The 21710-nt window shown below is 40.2% G+C and overlaps 1 protein-coding gene across 14 annotated transcripts in view; it reads right to left on the bottom strand.

Moving 5' to 3' along the window:
* Nucleotides 1–21710, bottom strand: part of NRXN3 (neurexin 3) — a 1572196-nt gene that overhangs the window by 800487 nt on the left and 749999 nt on the right. For all 14 annotated transcript variants that reach the window (XR_013556003.2, XR_013556004.2, XM_060620435.3 and 11 more), the window contains 4 exons: nucleotides 21096–21215; nucleotides 11352–11733; nucleotides 10363–10553; nucleotides 9379–9552 (listed from right to left, as the gene is read on the bottom strand). Coding sequence is in view for 12 of the 14 variants with exons in the window: in XM_060620435.3 (XP_060476418.2) it covers nucleotides 9379–9552; nucleotides 10363–10553; nucleotides 11352–11733; nucleotides 21096–21215 (867 nt within the window). In the remaining 2 variants the exon portion in view is untranslated. The remainder of the gene's footprint in view (nucleotides 1–9378; nucleotides 9553–10362; nucleotides 10554–11351; nucleotides 11734–21095; nucleotides 21216–21710) is intronic.

Genomic DNA, 21710 nt, shown 5'->3' with positions numbered 1-21710 from the left:
TTACTAAAACTGCTCCAATCACTCCAGCCCTCTCATCGTATACTGAGTATAAAACAAGTCAAGATGGGCATGGACATTGGTTGAAACCAAGATGCCCTCATGAGATCTTTACCTCCAATGGCCTTTGATCAGCTCTGTGTAGGTAAATACTTAACAACCACAACCACCACCACAACAAAACCCTGATCCGTAACATTTCTATAACCTGATTTCCATAATGTAAAATTCTCCCACCACGGCCAATTTCAAGCTAATACATGTTACATGATGTCAACCAGTGTGCAAAATTCCTGAAAATTCCTACACTGGTACCAGTTCTAGTACAGCACTTCCCTTGATGGTCACTGAACTGCAAAGTATGTATACTTTCTGAGTAAAGCAATTTATTCATGTGACCTTCCATGACAATGGAGGAGTAGCAGTGGATGACTGCTTCTGATGGAATATTTGTCAAGATCTACAATCATAAAATATTCTTGCTCAATCCACCCTATTTTCAGAGGGTGCCTGGGCCATAAAGGTCAAATGATTAGATCATTTTTTCTTTTTAAAATAATGAAAAGCTTGTCAAAAAGTCAATGTTGCCCCGAAAAACGTAAACTGAGGCCTCATTTTCTGATTTCCCTTCTTTTCTCAGCACTGGTGTAGTGATGTGTTGGGGTAGTAGAGGGCATTTCTAAAAAGAGAGAAAAGAGGTTTCAAAGGGCAAGCTGAATGAAAAGATAGCTGATTTTAAAATACTTTGTTTTAAATAACATTGTGCAAATATCATCTATAACTTAGTGAAATAGTATTGACATAGATACCATCTAACATAAAATCAGCTAGAGGACATTCTCAGGCACCATTTGGTCACCTATGTGGTGCCTCTGCTACAGAAATAGGAAAGTCTGGACTCACACCCTTTGGCACAGTAGGAAAGAGGTCATCGGCTTTAAAACTTAGCTTTATCACTTACTAGCAATGTGACCCTGGGCTAGCCACCTAAATTCTCTGAACCCATCTGTAGAATAGAGATAGAAATCATCACTACCTCATATGATGTGAGGATTAAATGAGATAACATATGCAAACCCTATAAAGTCATCTTTAGGTCACAAGGTCATGGTCACAATGGAGACACAATATACCAAGTCTTTAGCATATGTATACACTAGGTAAACTTTCAATGAAGGGCATTATCAACTCTGTTGGAAAGGAAAATCAAGTTCTATCCATTTTAGTTGGGTGTATAGTTGGTCAGGAGTCCAGAATCAAGACACATTAAGGTAGTAAGTCCTAACTGCCCAGCTCTCTTTTGAGAAGCCTCTGTCATGCAGTGCTGAGAGACAAAAGGCAAATTTAATTCCTGTGTTTCATTATTTCCTATAATTCAAATCACTTCCTTTAGTATTTTTTAATGTTTATTTATTTCTGAGACAGAGATGGAGCACAAGTGGGGGAGGGGCAGAGAGAGAGGGAGACCTAGAATCCAAAGCAGACTCCTGTCAGCACAGAGCCCGATGCAGGACTCGAACTCACACACAGTGAGATGATGCCCCGAGCCAAAGTCGGTCGCTCAACCAACTGAGCCACCCAGGTGCCCGGCAAATCACTTCTAAGAGACTGATTTCGATTAGGTCCAATGCTACATTTTATTATGTAAAATATGATGGAGAATATGAGAAAGCCCTTAGCTTTGGGGAAAATTAAGTGGGGAACTATACTTCTCACATTAAAAAAAAAAAGTTGGAGAATTTAAATTCCCTTTACCTGTTGAAGCGTTTGATGCCAACTCTTATCTAAAATTACTTAAAACAATCCTCACATTTTTAAGGCATCAAAGCCCCATACATTCATTGACTTATGCAAGATACAAAACATTCAAAACCACATCTAATCAATTCTTGGTACCCCCAATCCACCTGCCCACCATTTGGGCAGAAGAACAAATCACATTTCTAGAAAAGAAGCTATTACATATTTAACAAGAAATAGAGCCTTTTAAGGGGAATTATAGTGGAAAGTGGGGAAACATATTCTTATTAATCATCCACCCCAATAAAAAGCTATTCTTTTATTTTTTATAGTTTATAACTCATCTGTTTCACTACCAACAGGTCAAATTTAATGTTTCTCTCATAGTTGTATGACCCCTTTCTTATTTGACAGCTTTTAAGGGATATCTCTAGGAATACCCCTCTTATAATAAAAAGGAATTAGAAAATTACTTCTGAAAGGTCCATAGATATTGTCACTGTATTCAAGGGACCCTTGAATCTCAGGGTACCTCCTGATATGAAACACGTAACATAGTCAGGGTAGAAGGGAAACAACCAGGAGAAAAAGATTATTTTCTTCCTTATTCCTCAGAGGTCTCCTCTGGGAGAGAAACATGTTTACCTCCTTAGCCACCTAAAGTAACAAGTATCAGGTTAAAGCCTATTCCCTCAACCTTGGAACATGCTACTTCCCTCCTAACTCTGCTCTCTGTTTTTCAGTTCCTGTCCTTCACATCCATTCTCCACCTGGTGTCAGAGTGATCTTGATAAAATGAAAGCTGACCAAGTCTCTGTCCTCCTCATAGTGCCCTCAGGGTAATGCCCAACTCCTCACACAAAAAGGCAGTCATCACCTGCCTCCATCCTATGTTCTAGCTTCACCTTTGATCACATCTCCATATGCAAATTATTTCAGCCAAACTGAGATTCACATTGGTCCTCAGACTGGCCAAACTCTTGAATGTGTTTCTACCTGTCACGTACCTCAAACATGTTATCCTTCCAACTTGGCTCAAACTCTGCCTGAGAAATACACCTGAGCACCTACCATGACCATCCAACCCCCATAGTCCAGCAGCCCTCCTCTGTGTTCACACAGAATGCTCCTTCTCTTCTAGAAAATCAATGTTAGTTCTGCATTGTCCTTCCTGGAGGATCCCATTCGAATGCATCTGAAGTCAAGCTGTATCACACTGGTAATCCCAGTGCCCAGCTGAGTGCCTGATACATAGGAGTAGGTATGTTCCCATTAAACTTAACACAAACACACAAATGACACCACCCCAAACACAGTGGTAAGAGGACTCAGGCAATTGATCTGTCTGGACTCATCATGCCACTTCCTAGACCCCACTATTATAGTGTTTTCTGAATACCATTTGCCTTTACATTTCAACCTGTCTCTCATCTCTTTGTCATATGTTTTTACTGCCCTTCACACTTCATGGTAATGAGTACTATCTGTGCCCACAGGTTGTAGCTAAAAGAGCCAGCATGAGTAATGATCCAAACCCCAATGTCAGAATAAAAAGTAAAAGGCATTTACATCCTAAAGGTCTTTTGCCACAATATGGGGAAAGAGTACAATGACCCAAAATAATTATAAAGGATAACAGCTCCTGCCACAAAGTGACTGTCCAGTCATCAAGAATGGAAGAGCATTTGGGTCAATACAGTAATAACATGAAAAAACTGATGATTTCACTGATTCTACAAATGGGCAAATTAAGATATTCCAAACTATTATGTCCCTAAACCTGTACTATACTTGGGCTAATAATTTATAATAGGCATAGAAATCAACCATTTCTTTGTAGGATTCCTACAAACCCTTTTTCCTTTGAATGGCAAATTTAAGATCATTTTGCAACATCGGGAGCCGCTATGTAAAAAGGCCTGTGCTAGATTCTGGGGGTTCAAAATACACATAGTTCTTATCGTGAAGAATAAAGTCTGGGAGGAAATACAGTTCTCTAGTTGTATCTAATAAATCTGATCATAACGAGCTTTGACAATCTTGGATTATCTCTTATTGTAGATTAAATCCTATCCCCTTCCCCCCTCCTCCATTACAGAGTGTCAGTCGGTAGACCTATTTTGACAAGGAGCAGAATTTCTGAAAACAATAGCCTTTAGTAATACTGAAAGGCCTCTTAACATTCTTTGAAATTGGAGGCAAAAAAAAAAAAAAGCAAGCAATAAAAAGAAAAAAAATGGAAAGCTATTTTACAGCTACCTTGGACTTCAAAATACTAATCCAGTGTATGTTGTTTTCATTAATTTTATTATATATCAGCATATATGCAAATCTGCTAAGAAGTGATAGAAAAAAAGTTATAGAAAAATGGTTAGAGAAAAACCTCATTTAGTTGATGTCCACCCAAGAGATGGACACTTGTATTGGTTACCCACATAACAGACAGCAAGTCACAGCAAAGTAAATGATCCTTTAGGTGAAGAGCAGTATTTTTTAAAGCTACCCTGTTAACTACTTTTAACAATTTTTGCTGGTTGCAAACTCGCAGAAGCCATTCGACGCTCAATCCCCTGCTGAACTATCAGCCAAAAGATGCCTAAAATGCCTTCCTGGTTTGCCATTCTGAATCAAGTAGCCTGACACAACTTGACCAGTGGCCCGTTACAGACTTTGGATGGTGCCTCTCCAAATGGTAGAAGAAGCAGTGTCTGTGGGAGATATTCACTGACGTCTAACAAGCAGGCTTTTTAAAGGGTATTCAGGATAAAACGGACACATCCTCTTCTTCCCCAAGAGTACTTTTTCCTTTAGCTCACAAAACAGGAAATTAAAGTGCTCAACCAAAATCCCTGATAGGAAACATAAATCTCTAGAACGTTTTAATGACATTGATATCTCCCAAATGCCTAGAAATATTTCTTTAAAATGAGTTAAGAGAAAATGACATTCTCTTTCATAAGGCCCAAGGCCTCAAAAGTCCTGAGAAATGACCTCCCCGACCCAAAAAATTATAAATTAAGAACTGGAGTGGTCTTTTTTTTTTCTTTTTCTCTTTCCAAGTGTTGCCTTCCTCTAGTGACTACATCAAGAAGAGCCAACCCATCCGCGGCAACTACTTGGAGAGGTATTAACCATTTCCAGAAGTGGATTAATGTGTTCGTGAGTTGTCACAATACAGGATGCTGTTAAACCTTCTTTAGTCCCTTGAAAATGGAATCATGTTCTCATCCCTAAAAAGTCTTGCTTTTGTTGTTTTGCACTCATTGATCTGGGTTTTCTGCCACTGTTTCTGAAGAACATGGGGTTCAGCCCCCTCCCCAAAACTGATGCTGTCCAAGAGGTGTGACAGCTTGGAGGCCCTTAAAGAAAAGATACCGAGGGTTACACAGGGCATCTCTCAGTCCAAAGTGGTAATGGGAACAAGAACCTTCTCTACCTTGCAGGTCAGCTTTGGTCAACGCAACTTTGTTAGCAAAAGAACAGAAAAGCGAAAACAATAACCAGAGGTTAGTAACAGGTAGAGTAAACCAGGGCAACATTACAGAAATGAAAATACAATTGGCATAACCAACATCACTCAAAAAGACAATCAAAATGCTCTACAGGTTCTCCAGAGACAGCACAGACAGGTGATGCATGGACCAGGGCAGAGCAGGCCTCATCAGAGCCACGTCAGCAGAGCAGGGGTGGGAGAACACTGGGCTTGACAAAGCAGAAGCAGTGGTAACAAGAGCCTTCCCACATCCACACAGCCAACCCCAAGGCATATGGTCCAGAAAAATGATTCTCCATGAGTCAGAATAAACATCAAGAAATAAAGGTAGTGTGTGGCCAGACTGAAAGACACGTGTGCACAACCAGACCAAGCCCACAAAATTCTGAACATCTAGGAGTTAAGTATGGAAGAGTCACTTGGGAGCACTCCTTGTAACCTGTGGAAAATGCCACCAGGGAATGTGGCACTAGAACTGGGCACGTGCATGAAGGTGACTTGGGAACTCCAAAGAGCTCCATTTGTTTGATTTGTAGGAATATAGCGAAACCCAAATGGCTGTGAGCAAAAAAGCACCAAACCAATGTCCTTTTTATTTATTCGTGCCAGTCTTGAAATGAAGCACGTGTGTTTCTCTCAGATGTTTACCATCTGCAATCGTGGAATCGCATTTCCAGCCAATACATGCCTTGGTCTCACTGCAAAGCTGGCCTCAAGATAGAAAGAGAGATTTACCAGCTGAGACTAGAACCAGACATTATTTCAAAATTCCTAGCCCAAATTAAGAGGCTGCAAGTCATAGCCAGATGTTGGCTAGGTTGTCTGGAAATTGAGCTTAACTTCTGAAATATATATTCCGCATATATTAGAGACGTAAAATCAAAACATAGTTCAAGATTTTTTTCTTTCTTACTACAAACAGTTGAGAGGCAGAGTAGGGGATTAATATGCTTTTTTAAAATAATTTTGGACTCTTTGCACTTAGATATACAAGGGAAAGTAATACAATTACTACTTAGGGATCTTGAAAGATCATTATCAATGACTTTGACAAAACATATGATATATTCTGGCCTATGTACCCCAGACAGTGAGGATAAAACACATTTACCATCTTGAAGAGATGCAGCTCTTTGGTTTTAGTAACAGATCCTCATCCCCTACCTATTTATTGTTCTACATACAGAAATGATACATCAGGAAATGTATTCTATTTCCTATGATTGCCATGCTGCACAATACTGAAAGGCCTTCTCAAGGGGTCCATAGAATGAACAGAGATTCAGAATGAGAATGACATCTGTCTGCAGTCTCTCTAAGGTTCTGTGTTCCTCGTTCCCTCCTCCCCGTCTTCTTTAGCTTCATTTCCACAGTGCCCTAAAAGGCTCCTGGGACCTCTTATAAGGGCTTATGCACATGGTGTAAACTTCCAATGGCAGTAATTTATGCCTTAACCCACTTTTTGGTCATTTTTCCTGGCCACTTAGGCTAATTATCCAAGTCATCGGTGTACAATAAACAAGGACGTTCCTCCCGAGCACTCACCCCCCCACTTCATCCCACCCAGTGGGGCGGTCATAATGCTCCATAGGTAATCACTGCAATTATCTCCATGGCAATAGAGTGCAGGGTTATTAGGCCCAGGGGACTTGCCACAAATTCGGATGGCAGAACCATCAAGTCACAATATCCGGTGCTGGACAATCACCCATACTCAGAGGAAGGTCGGGCCCCACCATAATGCATGTGATGAGTCATGCCAAACTACACACAGAGATACAGGTAGGGATGGGAACATTTTCCCCAATTTGATGGGTAATTTCCTTTTGCTAATGCTCTCACTGCTTCTCCTGAAGTTCTCTTAAGTGAACTCCATTCCCCCTTTATGCTATATCTTTTAAGCCACCCTTATAAAAGTTAGTTTAGACATCCTTTTAATCCAGTACAACAGTTTTAGTTCCTTATACCCCAATTTTTTTATACTCTATAGAACTATGCTTCCAATGCAGTAGCCACAGATACATGTAGCCACAGAGCACTTGAAAGGTGTGTAGTCTGAATTAAGGTGTGCTCCAAGTGTAAAATACACACTCGGTTTTGAAGGTTTAACGTGAAAAAGGAATGTAAAATGTATTATTAATAATTTTATACCATTACACGCTGACGTGATAATACTTTGGATATGCTGGGTTAAGTTAAATAACATAAAATTAAAATTAACCCTACCTGTTACTTTATATCTTTTTTACAAGTAGCTAGAATACTAGGAAATTTAAAATTACATATGTGACTCACATTATGTTCCTATCAAGCCACGCTGCTACAGAGTTAAATGGATGATTCCTATTAACTTACAAATCTGAAAAGCGGATGGCATGATAATATTTAACATCTGAAGAGTACCGTATGCTTTTTAATGTGTGTATTTATGTTTTAATTAGGTATGATTAATTATTGCAGGATAACTGGAATTTCTGTCATCCCACAATCTTTGAAACTAAGATATTTGATTTAATTCCCAAATGTTACATTTATCCCAGCATTGCCTTTAATGCTGAAAGAAGTAAGAGCAAGCCAAGGAGACAAAAATTCTTGATTTAAATGACATTGTGCATTTTCAGGAGAAGAAAACAAAGTGGCTATTTTAAGTGCATGGTGATTCCCAACTTCCTGTCTTCTCAGGTACACAGACCATATGTGGTCCACTGGATATAAGAAATTCCTGGCCAAAGGAAAACTGGAGTGGACTATTCCATCTTATTACTAGATCATGTGGGAAGTTGACTCTTAGGCAAAGGGGAGTGACTTCCATACTGCAAGTCAGCTTGTGAAGCTGATGGGAAGCTTTTATAAAGGTAGCAGTGAACCCAGAATGAAAGCTGGTTAAAGAACAGAAGCAATAAATGAGGTTGAACTTAGGAGATGAGTGAATGGGTTTGACACAGTAAGTCAATGAGATAGAAAAAAAAAAAAAACAACACAATATGCTATTGCACATAGGACCATGAGGCTCAACCAGACAAAAGAATGCTAACTGGTCAGACAGACATCTTTGCCTTTCAAGTTAGGTAAGGGTCCCCTTTCCAACCTACCCAAGGACCCGGGGGGGGGGGGGGGGGGGGACGGTGGAGGAGGGAGGCTGAAGGGGGGGGGGGGGGAGGAGGGAGGCTGAAAAGTGTTCGCTGCTTCCCTCTGCTGGTTAAACTAGACTGTTTTGTTATAAAGAACTGTTGAATACCAGAAGACCTGTAAAATTCAGTTAGTATCTTAAAGATATTAAGATATCTTTATCTTATATATATTATCAGAAACAGGCTGAGCATGGTTTTTTTTTGTGCTGCACTGATGGACATGCAATGTTATTAGATGTCTGTAATGAGATAATACGTGCAAATAATAATCTTACTGTTTATTGAGTACCTACTATGTATGTACCAGGCATTTTATGTATAGCTCTGATTTACAGATCTTATTTTCCAAAGCAAGTTTTATTGCCCCAATTTGCAGGTGAGGAGGATAGAGATCAGAGAAGTTAAGTAACTTGCCAAATGTCACACAATGAACAAGAGTCGCTATCTGGACCTAAATCCATGTCTTTTCTAACATCGACACCCATGCTATTGCATGACATCGCACTAAGGAACTACCTAACAATGCCTGACATCTAGTAAGTATTCAATAAATGTTAGTTCCCTTCCCTTATCATGGCATTCTGACATCATTTTCCAACCTCCTGCTGAGTTTGCATTAGATGATGCAATAGCTATTAGAAACATTTCATTAATGGTGACACCCACATAAAAGTCTGCCATGTATAAAAACATAAATAAAAACCCCTACTGCCCTTTCAGCCATGCTGGAAGCAAAGGTACAAGTCCGGAGGAGTCTGATGTCAATGCCAGGGAAAGTCCTCTACTGGCAAGTATGTGACACTGGGAAGACATCTGCCAACATACATTCCCAGCGCCTGAGGCCCATGTCTTGACATACTGAGCCAGGGACAAGAGGACACCAATGATGACGCAACGTCAGATAACCAATGGGAATGAGAGATGACTGGTAAACCAAGTAAGAAGGCACTGGCAGAGGCAGCAAAGAGGCGTGGTGCTTGCGACAAGGCTGTAGCTTGAAAAGAAAAGAGGCCGTACCTTCACAGCCACGTTCTATCTGTCCACTCCGATGGAGGGCATCATTGATGAGGTCTGGCAGACGCCCATTCAAATCCACCGAGGCCAGACATCCCTGAAAGCCATCCCGGGAAGCCACCAATTTTGGAAGGTTGCTGTACATGCCTTGGGCCAGACCCGCCATGTAGAGGTCACCTGCAAAAGAAAGTAAGTAGCAAGAGCAAATGAGTAAAGGGTTAGAAACCATGTCAACTAAAGCTAATGCACCTTAGACTAGTATACTTCTTGGATAATGATAATAAAGCTGGGGACTTTATGCTGGGGGAACCAGCATAAACAACTAATTACCAGAGTTTCTACATTGTAGACAGAGGAAACTAACATTGCTTATGTCATTCATTTTCTGCATGCCATCTCACAAATTTTAATCACTATATTCAGTCTATGAGGTAGGTATTGTTCCCATTTTATGATGAAGTAAAGATTAACAGGATTTTCAACAAAACCACCACTTACTCACTGCTTTTTATGTGCTTGTTACCAATAATATGCTTAGGATTTTATAGACATTATCCCATCAAAAATCGTAACAGCCCATAAAGGTAGTAACAATTATTACCTCATTTTGCAAAAAAAAAAAAGTATACAGAAGCTGAACAAGGCTAAGAGATTTCATCAAAGTCACCCAGGCAGTAAGCGATTCAGCTGAGATTCCAAAACATACATATATATATCCTTTCCTCTATATTATGAGCCCCCACATTTTGACATTTATCACCTCACGAACTCAGCCCCCACATACCCCAGGTTTACAGAGAAAATGAACCATCCCTGGAAGAGTGGTTTAAGTAAAAATTGCATTTGGATATAATTTAATGTTGTTAAAATAGGATATGCATTATGTATCGAAAACACATAGCATTCCTAACTTGTAGTATACTTCTGCAAACAGCCTTTCTATTGTAAAAAATGTTCTAAAAAGGAAATCCTTCTTTACAGGTTTACCTTTCAAATCCAGATTTTTGGCACCATTGATAACCTGAGTGACCACTTTAGTGTCCACTTTCAAACTGTGGGTGTTACTGTTGTCTCGGGTGATGACGACGTTGTGCCACTGGTTGTCATTCAGGGGGCGGTCACTGTTGCCCTTGATCACATTGGGACCATTCCCGAGGTCAAACACATAGTGTATGTACCTGTGAGAAACAATAACCCCCCAGTGAGTTGAGACTCCCTAAAGTGGATTAATGGCAACCTATATACATAACTGACACTAAAGGCTTCACATCCCCCATGTTACCCTGGCATTATGCAGGAATAATAAAGCTTGATTTAGGATTGTAAAAATAATCCTAGCCTATCCTATCAGACCTTAATTCCATACTTACGTAATTCACTTCTCTAACACTATCTAAAAATCCAGAGTCACAAAGTAGTGTAGACAGTACATTCCAAAACACTAAGGGGTGGCATTTAAATTCAGTGGATCACGGATCTATTATCTGGTTCTGTTCTAGTTTTTGTTTTTATTTTAACCATTTTCCAACACACGGTAGTAAAATATCTTGCAGAAAGAACAGCTTTTAAAACGTTGCATAAATGAGCTAATGGTAATGCTGAAAATATCTATATTTCATTTCTTCCTATAGACTTGGTAGCTGAAGATAGCACTGACCCAGAGACAGATGCAATGCACCCTATATAACCTTCTTTTGCAAAAATAAGCTTCTCTCCTATAGGCTTAAAGGACTACATTTTACAGTAAAAAAAAAAGTCTGAGAATATTGAGTTAGTGGAATATCTTTAAATAAACTAATGAATTTCTCTTCCTTCCAGCCCTAACCATTACATAGGTATTTTTAATCAATGAGGATGAGAGCATGTACTGGGAATAGAGAGTAGGGAACAGAATGGGTACTTTTTTTCATATCCGTATTTCATGCAGGGCTTGAGCTGAGATACCTGGTATAAACTATGTGAAGTGTTCTACTCACCCCTTGACTAGCTCAACTGCAATGAAGTCATTGCCATCACCACTGTTGAAGAGGATGAAGCCATCAGCTGAGGTGGTCTTGAACTGGAAGAAGAGGTGCATGGAGGTGTATGCCTGGAGGGTGGCCAGGCTCAGGTAGCTGCTCTTGGTCTTGAAGGTGACAGGGTCAGCAATGATGTTCCTCAGTCCAAAACGTGCCTTCAGCTCACAGTAATCAATGTCACCATTTTTGCACAAGTCAATGTAGAGCAGGCCATTGAACATGAGGCTCTGCAAGTGCCCAATGAAACTGGAGGGGACAACGGAGATGTAGCGTTTCTCAGTCATGATTCCAGTTTCGATATTGTGGAATTCCAAGCGGGTATGGTCCCCCACCATTGTACCTATGAACATCACAAAGGAGATACCAACAAGTCACCATGTTTTGTCACGGCATCCTTACTGTATCTTTTAGGTGTCCATGAAAAATATTCACTTCCAGAAAACAAAATACTCAATGTAGTATGGAGCCAATGTTCAGTCAGGAGGCTGACTCTTGACCCAGTCTGAGCTATATGCCCTGCATACCATGCTCTCATGCCGCAGCTCAGAATATTCCAACACATAACAGAAAATACGCAATTGTGGATAATTCCACTGACAGGGCAAAACCATCCATCTCCATTCAAAAAAAACAATTGGGTATGAAGCATACTATAAGCAGAAAAGTCTCTTGCCCTAAACCTTTTAAAGATACAACAAAAAAAGCATTAGGCATTCAGTACCAAATATTTATTGATGTAATAATTTACCACCTAGTACTTGTAGAAAGATTCTATTGTAGAACATTAATTTTTTTTCTGAGCAGCAACTGTTGCTATTTCTGATAAAACAGCTTCCATCTTTATTTTACCTTAAAACCATCTGGACTGGATAAAGCTGGCCCTAACCCAGCTCTTGAAATAATCAGGCTACCCAGACTGGACGTCTCCATATATTTTATGCCCCTAACCAAAGAGCATTGTCTATATGGACTAACAAGGTGGTCTTTAAACTTTATCATACCTCTGGCTCACATTAAGGGCTTCTTAACTCACAGTTCCCTAGGCCCTGCCCTCAGAGTTTATCATTCAAAAGTCTGGGGTGTAGCCTGAGAATATGCATTTCTAACAAGTTCCAAGGTGATGCTTATATAGCTGGTCTAGGAACCACCCTTAGAACCAAGGGATTAGCAGCAACATAAACTGGAGTATTCAGTAATTATTCAGTAATTAACTCGAGTAATATTCACCTCCAGAGCTTTTGCTAGAACACCTTTGAAAGAGTCATTCTTGGTAAATAAGGTTTGTTGAAGGAATAAGAAGAAAACCCAGAGCTGCTGGAGGCCTCGTGATAAGGAGAGAGATTGGGCCTGCCTGAGTAGACAGCCAACCCGGAAGATAACCACAACATGGACGGAAAGTTTCTCTAGGGTGATGCCATGTGAAGGTCTGGATTCAGTAGTCACAGCCAGACTTTTAACTATATGGCAATAGATTCTCTTTTGTGCTTCAAGCATTTGAGTTGGGTGTCTGACACTTACAATTAAAAGATCTCCAGCTGATACAAATAAACTAGTAGACCTTTCATTACATGGCTTATCTAGAAGTAGTAAGTGAATAGGGCAGGAGTAATGAAAGGGGTTTGAAATAAATACAAAAGAGAATGGAAATCTTAATAACAAAGTCAAGAAAAACAGCATTAGTATGGCTAGAGTAGATGGTGACTCCCTCAACATTTATATAGACAAATCATTAAAATTTAACAAACCATGCCCTAATGCCCCAGTGGTGAAGGAAGGGCAGGGAAAATCCCTCCTCCTGCCTTATCTTGTTACCTCCCACACTGAAGAAACTTCACTACAAAGACACTCCTAGCATCTCTTTACTAACTCTGTTACAGCTTTCCAGAGGAAAAGGAGTGACATAATCAGGAAGATTAAAGAAAATCTACCGAGAAACTGTATTTCCATAGTTCACCCCCTGGCACTTCCTGTTTCTCCCTAGGGGAACAAGCTGTCTTCGAGAAATACCCAGTGTAGGGGCACTTGGGTGGCTCAGTCGGTTGAGCGTCTGACTTCAGCTCAGGTCATGATCTCGCAGCTTGTGAGTTCAAGCCCCACATTAGGCTCTGTGCTGATGGCTCAGAGCCTGGAGCCTCTTCATGTTCTGTGTCTTTCTTTCTCTCTCTGCCCCTCTCCCGCTCACACTCTGTCTCTCAAAAATAAATAAACATTAAAAAAAAAAAGAAATACCCAGTTTACCCCATTTACCCACCACACCATGGACTTTAGGGAAGCAAGCCTTGCTTCCATGGAGATGCCTACCCAAGCCCTGAATTAGTTAGCATTCAAGTGGGCAATTCTAATTCTGAAATTCAGGGGAGACTGTGTGGCTCAGTCGGTTAAGCATCTGACTTCAACTCGGGTCATGATCTCATAGTTCAGAAACCCAATACCTGCATCTGGCTCTGTGCTGACAGCTCAGAGCCTGGAGCCTGATTCTGATTCTGTGTCTCCCTCAATCTCTGCCCCTCCCCCACTCATGCTCTGTCTCTCTCTGTCCTCTCTCTCAAAAATAAACATTAAAAACAAGTTATCAAAAAAATAATTCTGAAATTCAGTAGAGGTTAACCACATTCTTCAGTATTAGTGTTACCACTGATAAAAATGATACTTGGCTTTAACCAGCCTTGCATTTGTTTTCTTTTGTTTTGTTTTGTTTTGGTTTTTTGCTGTTCATGTAGAACTCAGACAGCAGAGGGAAAAAAAAGGATAGAAGGGGATTATATTTTCTTAGTTCCCTTCAACTTCAGTACCTGGGAGATTCAACTAGATCTCACCTTCAGATATTCAGTATTAATGTCCTCTCTTTAGGAGCATACTCGGATCTGTTGCAAAGAGTTGTTTATAAGCACAAAAGTCAGATTTACATTTTATGAGCTTCTATGTGGTATTTTGACAACTAGTGACAATTCATTCTCTTAACAGAAGCTAAAAATAAAATAATGGGTGTTGGTTAACCTAAATATAAAATTATAATAGGACAAAAATAAAAATGTAACATAAATCTGCTAATAATTGAAAAAGTAGGAGAATTAGTGTATAAAATTACTTGGTATTGAAAGTTGGACTAATCACGAAAATGAAAACTAGCATAGCCTAAAATCACGTGCTGTAGAACAATGAAGTGACTGAAATGAATACCCATAGTCAATTAGCTATAGCTGTTAATACAGGGCTGGAGAATGATGGGAGGGATCATTCATAGCCAATCTTCATGGGAACACAGGAACTAAAGAATACTTGAAGCCATGCTAATTCTTATTTGAAGGAGGAGGAGGAGGAGGAGGAGGAGGAGGAGGAGGAGGAGGAGGAGAAGGAGGAGGAGGAGGAGAAGGAGGAGGAGGAGGAGAAGGAGGAGGAGGAGGAGAAGGAGGAGGAGGAGGAGGAGGAGAAGGAGGAGGAGGAGGAGGAGGAGGAGGAGGAGGAGAAGGAGGAGGAGGAGGAGGAGGAGGAGGAGGAGGAGGAGGAGAAGGAGAAGGAGGAGGAGAAGGAGAAGGAGGAGGAGAAGGAGAAGGAGGAGGAGGAGGAGGAGGAGGAGGAGAAGGAGGAGGAGGAGGAGGAGAAGGAGGAGGAGGAGGAGGAGGAGGAGGAGGAGGAGGAGGAGAAGGAGGAGGAGGAGGAGAAGGAGAAGGAGGAGGAGAAGGAGAAGGAGAAGGAGGAGGAGAAGGAGGAGGAGGAGGAGAAGGAGGAGGAGGAGGAGGAGGAGGAGGAGGAGAAGGAGGAGGAGGAGGAGGAGGAGGAGGAGGAGGAGGAGGAGGAGGAGAAGAAGGAGGAGGAGGAGAAGAAGGAGGAGGAGGAGAAGGAGGAGGAGGAGAAGAAGGAGGAGGAGGAGGAGGAGAAGAAGGAGGAGGAGAAGAAGGAGGAGGAGAAGAAGGAGGAGGAGAAGAAGGAGGAGGAGAAGAAGGAGGAGGAGAAGAAGGAGGAGGAGGAGGAGGAGGAGGAGGAGGAGGAGGAGGAGGAGGAGAAGGAGGAGGAGAAGGAGGAGGAGGAGGAGAAGGAGGAGGAGGAGAAGGAAAAGGAGAAGGTAAATAAGGATAAGGAAAGGAGGAGGAGGATGTGAATGGGAGGAGGAGGAGGATGGAAGGGGGAGGGGAAGAAGATCAGCTCTGATAATTAAGAAGTGATAATGGGATGATCCTTGGTGAAGACTGGGATTCCAAAAGAAACCCAAAGAGACAATTTTTAAAGTCAACAGGGAGCTTTTATAGAAATTATAGATAAACTGGCCTCCAGAACTGAGGTGTTAGGAAATTCTGCTCACTAGAAAATGAATTTCATAAAGCAAGAAAATTACGTACACTGTTGACAGAGAGAAGAGAGGTTGAAGAAGGGTAAGAGAAAGGAAACTAACAATGGAATTTGAGAGCATAGCCCATGGACACAGACTGATTTAAGAAAACCTTAAATGGATGAGTCACAGAGGCTCAACTAGAAGTTGTAGGGGGCGGGGGTGCAACATGGAGCCAAATTAGAAGAGGAACTGCTAAAGAAGCTCACTTGGCTGTGGATGGAGGTTCCCAAAAAAGTAAGCTATTATTTCTAGAGAAAGCATTAAAGAGACTGCTTGAAGTTTGAGCCCTGTGCCAAACTAAGCAAATAAATAAATATAGATAGATAGATAGATAGATAGATAGATAGATTTTTTTTAAGATTTTAAAATTTATTTTTTGTTGGGGGGGGGGGTGAGAGTGCAAGCAGGATAGGGGCAGAGAGAGAGAGAGAGAGAGAGAGGGAGAGAGAGAATCCCAAGCAGGCTCCACGCTGCCAGCACAGAGCCCGATGCGGGGCTCAATCTCATGAACTGTGAGATCATGACCTGAGCTGAAATTGAAAGTCAGATGCTCAACTGACTGGGGCACCCATGTACCCCTATACAGGTTTTTTTTAATCTGTGTATCATCTAATCAATATTAATTGATTGGGAACCTTTTCATTCATCTCCTCTGAATGCTGTCTTGTAGACTAAAACACCTTTCTGTTCAAGGGGCGAATATATGCATACTTCACAGCAGCTGCTTTCAAATTTCACAGGAAAGAAGAGTGATTTTGGAGAAAGATAACCAAAAAAACCCCACAAGACTACTATACATTATTTATGTGTCAGGCACTGTGCTAGACACTTCAGAACCACCAACAAATGTCATTATCACAATAAATAGGTATTATCTTGCTTTAGAGAGGGGACACTTAGCTTAGGTTAAGCAATGGGATCAGAGTTCATACAGGTTGTAAATGGTAGAACCTCAAATTGAACCCAAGTGTGTCTAATTCCAAAACCCACGTCTCATCTTGTAACACTACACAGTGGAGAAAAAACTTGACTTATTCCTTACATTATTGTGGGTGGAATTTAACTGGTGAAATTTCCACACTGAAGTTTCCACAATGGGTTCACACTCCTTCCCAGTGGCCAACCATCCTCATGTCATTCCTTCTAATTTACACATATTCAGCACCTTCCTGAGAATAATTGTGCTGCCTTGGCTCCTATTCACACATTCGCTTCCATATTTCACTGATGGCCAACAGCAGTTTACACACTAGCCCTCAGAGTGATAAAGTCTGTGGAGAACCTAAACCTATAGAAAATTTGTCCAGGGTCGAGCTGTAACTTCCCATGAGGCATATACTGGTCGAGCATGTAGACTCTGAAGCCACACTGCCTGGGTTATATAACTTTTATGTGCCTCAGTTTCCCATCTGTGAAGTAGGTATGAAGTTTTCAGGATTAGATGTGTCACTTCAGAGAAAGTACTTAGAACGGTGCCTAGTGCTTAAGTTGATAGCTATTAATAATTATGCATAATTCATTTTTTCCTTTCTCTGAAATGTGTTAAGAATTTCCTAATTAGTTTGATTATTTGTTCCCTTTTACTAGAACACAATCTCTTTTTAAGTAGAAACCACTTCTCACCTCTTCTGTATGTCCTGCAGTGTTTAGCAGAGGGGACTGAGCACAGCAAGCATCCCTCACATCTGAGGAACGAGGTTGTATTTGAGACATTTGCTCTGGAGTCAGGGTTTGGATCATCGCCATCTCTACACATGAAGTTCCTAGCCACACTAAAAGCTTAGCAAAGAAATAATAGGAAAGACTGAGAGGAGGCAACTTGACCTCCCTTGGCTCCCAGACATGGGGAGAGAAGTCAAGAAAATGAAGGCTTGTGAAGTCTCAGTAAAGGATGCACATTTTGCCCACAATCCTCCAGCTCCATTGGTCACATACCCTTTCCTCCACGATAACAAATTTTTTCAAAAGTATATCCTTTAACAACAACAACAACCAACAACAAGTTCTGGAGCCAAATAAGCTTGGTAAATACTTCACATGTGATCATTGATGATTAGCAATGTATATTAGCATACTAAAGGATCCCAGCAAATCTTGCAATAAAGAAGTCCGCTTCATTTTGTTTAACCTAGTATTACCAAAATCCATCCTATCATGTAGTTTATTAATATAAGGAACAAACTGTCCTTGGAAAATGACTTTCTACAGCTAAGTGCCGGATGTGCTGTTTAGGGCGAGGGACAGAGAAATCAACATGAACCAGAGGAGTCAAAAGAGAGATGAATTTCTGTACTAGCAAGAAGCTCTGGGTGGAGTGGGTGATTCACAAAGCATCAGATCCCAATTCTGAGGAGCATAACCCTAGTGAAGTGTTCCCTTCATTTATTCTTGAAAATAGAAATCCAGCTCAGTCAGTCAGTCAGTCAATCAATCAATCTTTATTAACTGCCAACTGAACCTAACACTTTCCCAGGAACACACTGTATCACAATACATGAAAACCACCAGGCTAAGGAATATTTCTTTCCTTGCTTTTGATTTCTTATGAGTCTGACCTATTCTTTGCATCATTTCTACAAACTAGCTGAAAATTTGACACCCTAGGGGACCTTAAACAGCATGAAAGGGATTGCTAAATAAGCCAATAAGACACTACTTAATAACCTGAGGACTGTGTGGTATTTTAGTTTCATTGCCTGATTTTATGACTTCTGTGAGCTAAAATTAAAATTCCCAAACCCATTATCACTGTAAGAAGCAATCCAAGGTTGTAGCTCATAAGCAAAATAGCTCTTTTCTTCTCCAAGATTTCTTTATCCTTATGGCTGCTCTTTTCCATCAGCAGTAAAGAAGGGGATAAGGTTGAAAATGAAAGAGCTTCATTAATTTCAAATATCAAATTACTGGATGACTTGGGTCTTCAATGGTTTAGTCCTGCTTTTTAATTATTAGTGGTAAGAGAAAAAACACTTTATAATTACCTTTATTCTAAAGTTTCTATAAAAGAATAATGACCAAACGAGGTAATACACATTACCGTATCCTCAGTTCTGCAGTTCTTTATGACTACAGCTTTCAGGGCATGTTATTTCCTGTGGAAATAAAAGGGATTCACTGTCCAGAGAGATTGGGGTGAGGTCGCCATCTAGTGGCTGCCATTCAAAACACGCTGGGAATAGCATCGCTGGGCTACTGCACTCAGCCCAGAGGAGCTAGCAAGGGATATGGGACTGTCACTGCTGCTTTGCAGAATCCTGTTTGAATTAACAGCTCACGAGGACTTCTTGAATAATTAATTCAGGATGGCTGTGGGTTCTAAACCATATATCCATTTTTACATCTCTTTGCTTACATTCATTACATAAAGCTAAGTTACCCTTCAGGCATATAGAATAGTAACCTTACCCCCCACACATACTAAGGTGTCTATGTACATACAATTGGGGGGTTTTGGATACTTATTATGGTTCTGTTTAGCTTCATTTTTGAGGGGAGAGGGGTGAGTGTTTTAGTCTACACTAAAATGTATTCCTCACATCACCCCTAATCAATTCCATTGTATTTTTCCCATAGCATAATACAAATCATTTTTCTTATGATGGTTTGTGAAGTCCAGCAAGCAGCTTGATTTGGTGATATCACAAAAACATGAATTTGGAGCTTGAATTACACAGCTCCTTCTAAATTTCATGTCTTCTTGAATGTAAAAAGACAATAAGAACTCTTATTTTGCAAGGTAATGGGGAATTACAGAAGATTTAAGGAGCCGATATATGTAAGACAGCTATCTCAGTATCTAATGCCTACTGGGCACTGAATATATGCCTCCTACTCTTCCTCTGTTCATAGACTCTCCTTACATACCTACCTACCTACCTACACACACACACACACACACACACACACACACACACACACGCTTTACCTCCACACATGGCTCACTATAATTCCAGACTCCAGAAGTACTGAAACTCATGAATATAAAATTAAATTATAGGACCCCAAATTGTAGGACCTTTAAACAGGAGAGGTCCTTAGCAGTAATAGAATTTCAAGGTTAAAAATGAGGAAATGAGGAAAAAGAGACTTATCATATCTGTCCCAACAGCAAAAAGTATTTTAGTTAAAATGACTGTATGAAACCCCAGGGATCCTGACTCTATCTTGACTATCTTAATCACAGAAGAATCTAGAGATAATTTACACCACTGACTTCATTTGACAAGATTCAGAAACAGTAAGTGACTTTTCCAACATCTGGCAGAGAATTAAAGCCAGGGCCCAGATCTCCTGACATGAACAGTGTTCTATAATACCCCATGCTACCCCCCAAGTTTTCTTTTCATATCCTAGTGCACTGCTCTGGAATGTTAGAAAGTAGAGATTTATTTGGATACAACACGGAGGATGCCCTCTCTCTTCCAACCTAGACCTCATTAAATTTTACCCATCAAATTATGGCTAACTAGCTACCTTAATTAGCCACTCCTGCTTTCCCCAGCCCAAAATGATAATTTTCTCTTCTGAATGACAACGACAACCCACCCATTTTGGAATCTCATTACATATTCTTTGTCTTATTTTCTATTACCTGGGTCCTATCTACTCTACTAATTGGTTCATTATTTGAGGAAACAGATAATCTCTTATGCTTCCTTCTTTTTTTCTACATCCTTAGCACACTACTGATATGTAACAGGCTCTCAAGAAATACTTATTGCTTATGTGAAGCTTCAAATGTTCCTTTACTTATGTATACATTCATTCATTTATATTTGTCCTCCTAGAATGTAAATTCCAACCAAGTCAAGCACTTGCCTATTTCTTCACCTCCATATTCTTATTGCCTTCTAAAGTAGAACTCAAAACATGGTAGATACTCAATAAGAATTAAAAAACATATGTATTTAGCTCCTTCTAAGTATCCCATAGTGATCTAAGTACATACTTTTACCTATAATGTTCTGAATTTCTGGTTTATTCATCTCCCTCTACTGGAAAGTCAGTTATTGAGAGAAGAAACTGGCACCTGGGAAGGTGATTGATAAGTGATTTTTGAATAAATGAATAATAAAGGATCTACAGAACTGTACATCTACTCTCCAGATACATATTCTATGCCTAAGGATATCTCATCAACATACAGTGACAGTAATGGGTAAATTCTATAATACAGATCAATGAAAAGGGATTATGCAAATATAGAGGAAGACCTCCTTAGCCTTACCTGAGCTTGTCAACAGAGAACATGTCACATGACTTCTGTTAAGCAAAATAAAACATTTTTTTTTAAAAACCCTTTGCTCACTGAATGACCAAGAGTACTATGAGAGCAAAGACAGACAAATTTCACTACATATAGCTGTACTCACCCTCAGCCACATCATCATCCACAGTTAATTTAAGGCTTTTTCCTCTCCGCACCACCCGAACGGTGTGCCATTCATTGTCATTGAGCTTCTGCCCCGCATACAGGGTCTCAGGTCCTTTGCCTAAGGACGATGGTAAGTGTTAAAGTTAGAATCAATTCTGAAAGTAGTAATTATAGCATCAGAACTGTCAAAGCCACACTGGTGCACATGACCCAGTAGCATTCAAGGAATCATGCCCACCCAGAGCCCATCTTAGTTTCACTGATCCAAGAGAATGTTCCACTATTGCCCCAAATGCAAAAGTCTCAATTCATATGGACATTGACAAAACAATGAAAGATATAAGTGTCCTCCTCTGTCTACAGATATAAAGTTCTAAAATGCCAATGGTAAGCAAACATTTATAAGAAATGTAGTCAGCTGTCATTTTGTTTCTCAAAGTCTTAGATTTCAGATGAATTTCTTAAAGATACGGGAAACCCATCATGTATTTTTTTTTTAGAACTATTTGGTCACTTAGGCATAATACACCAGTCTGGCTTTTGGAGAGTATTCATCAATTGGATGAGAAAAGAGTTCTGTAATATATATACTCTTAACTTGATTTTGCCATTA

Source organism: Panthera onca, chromosome B3, assembly GCF_046562875.1.
Source record: "Panthera onca isolate mPanOnc1 chromosome B3, mPanOnc1 haplotype 2, whole genome shotgun sequence".
Classification (NCBI taxonomy): domain Eukaryota; kingdom Metazoa; phylum Chordata; class Mammalia; order Carnivora; family Felidae; genus Panthera; species Panthera onca.
This window is presented reverse-complemented; position numbering and strand designations above follow the sequence as displayed.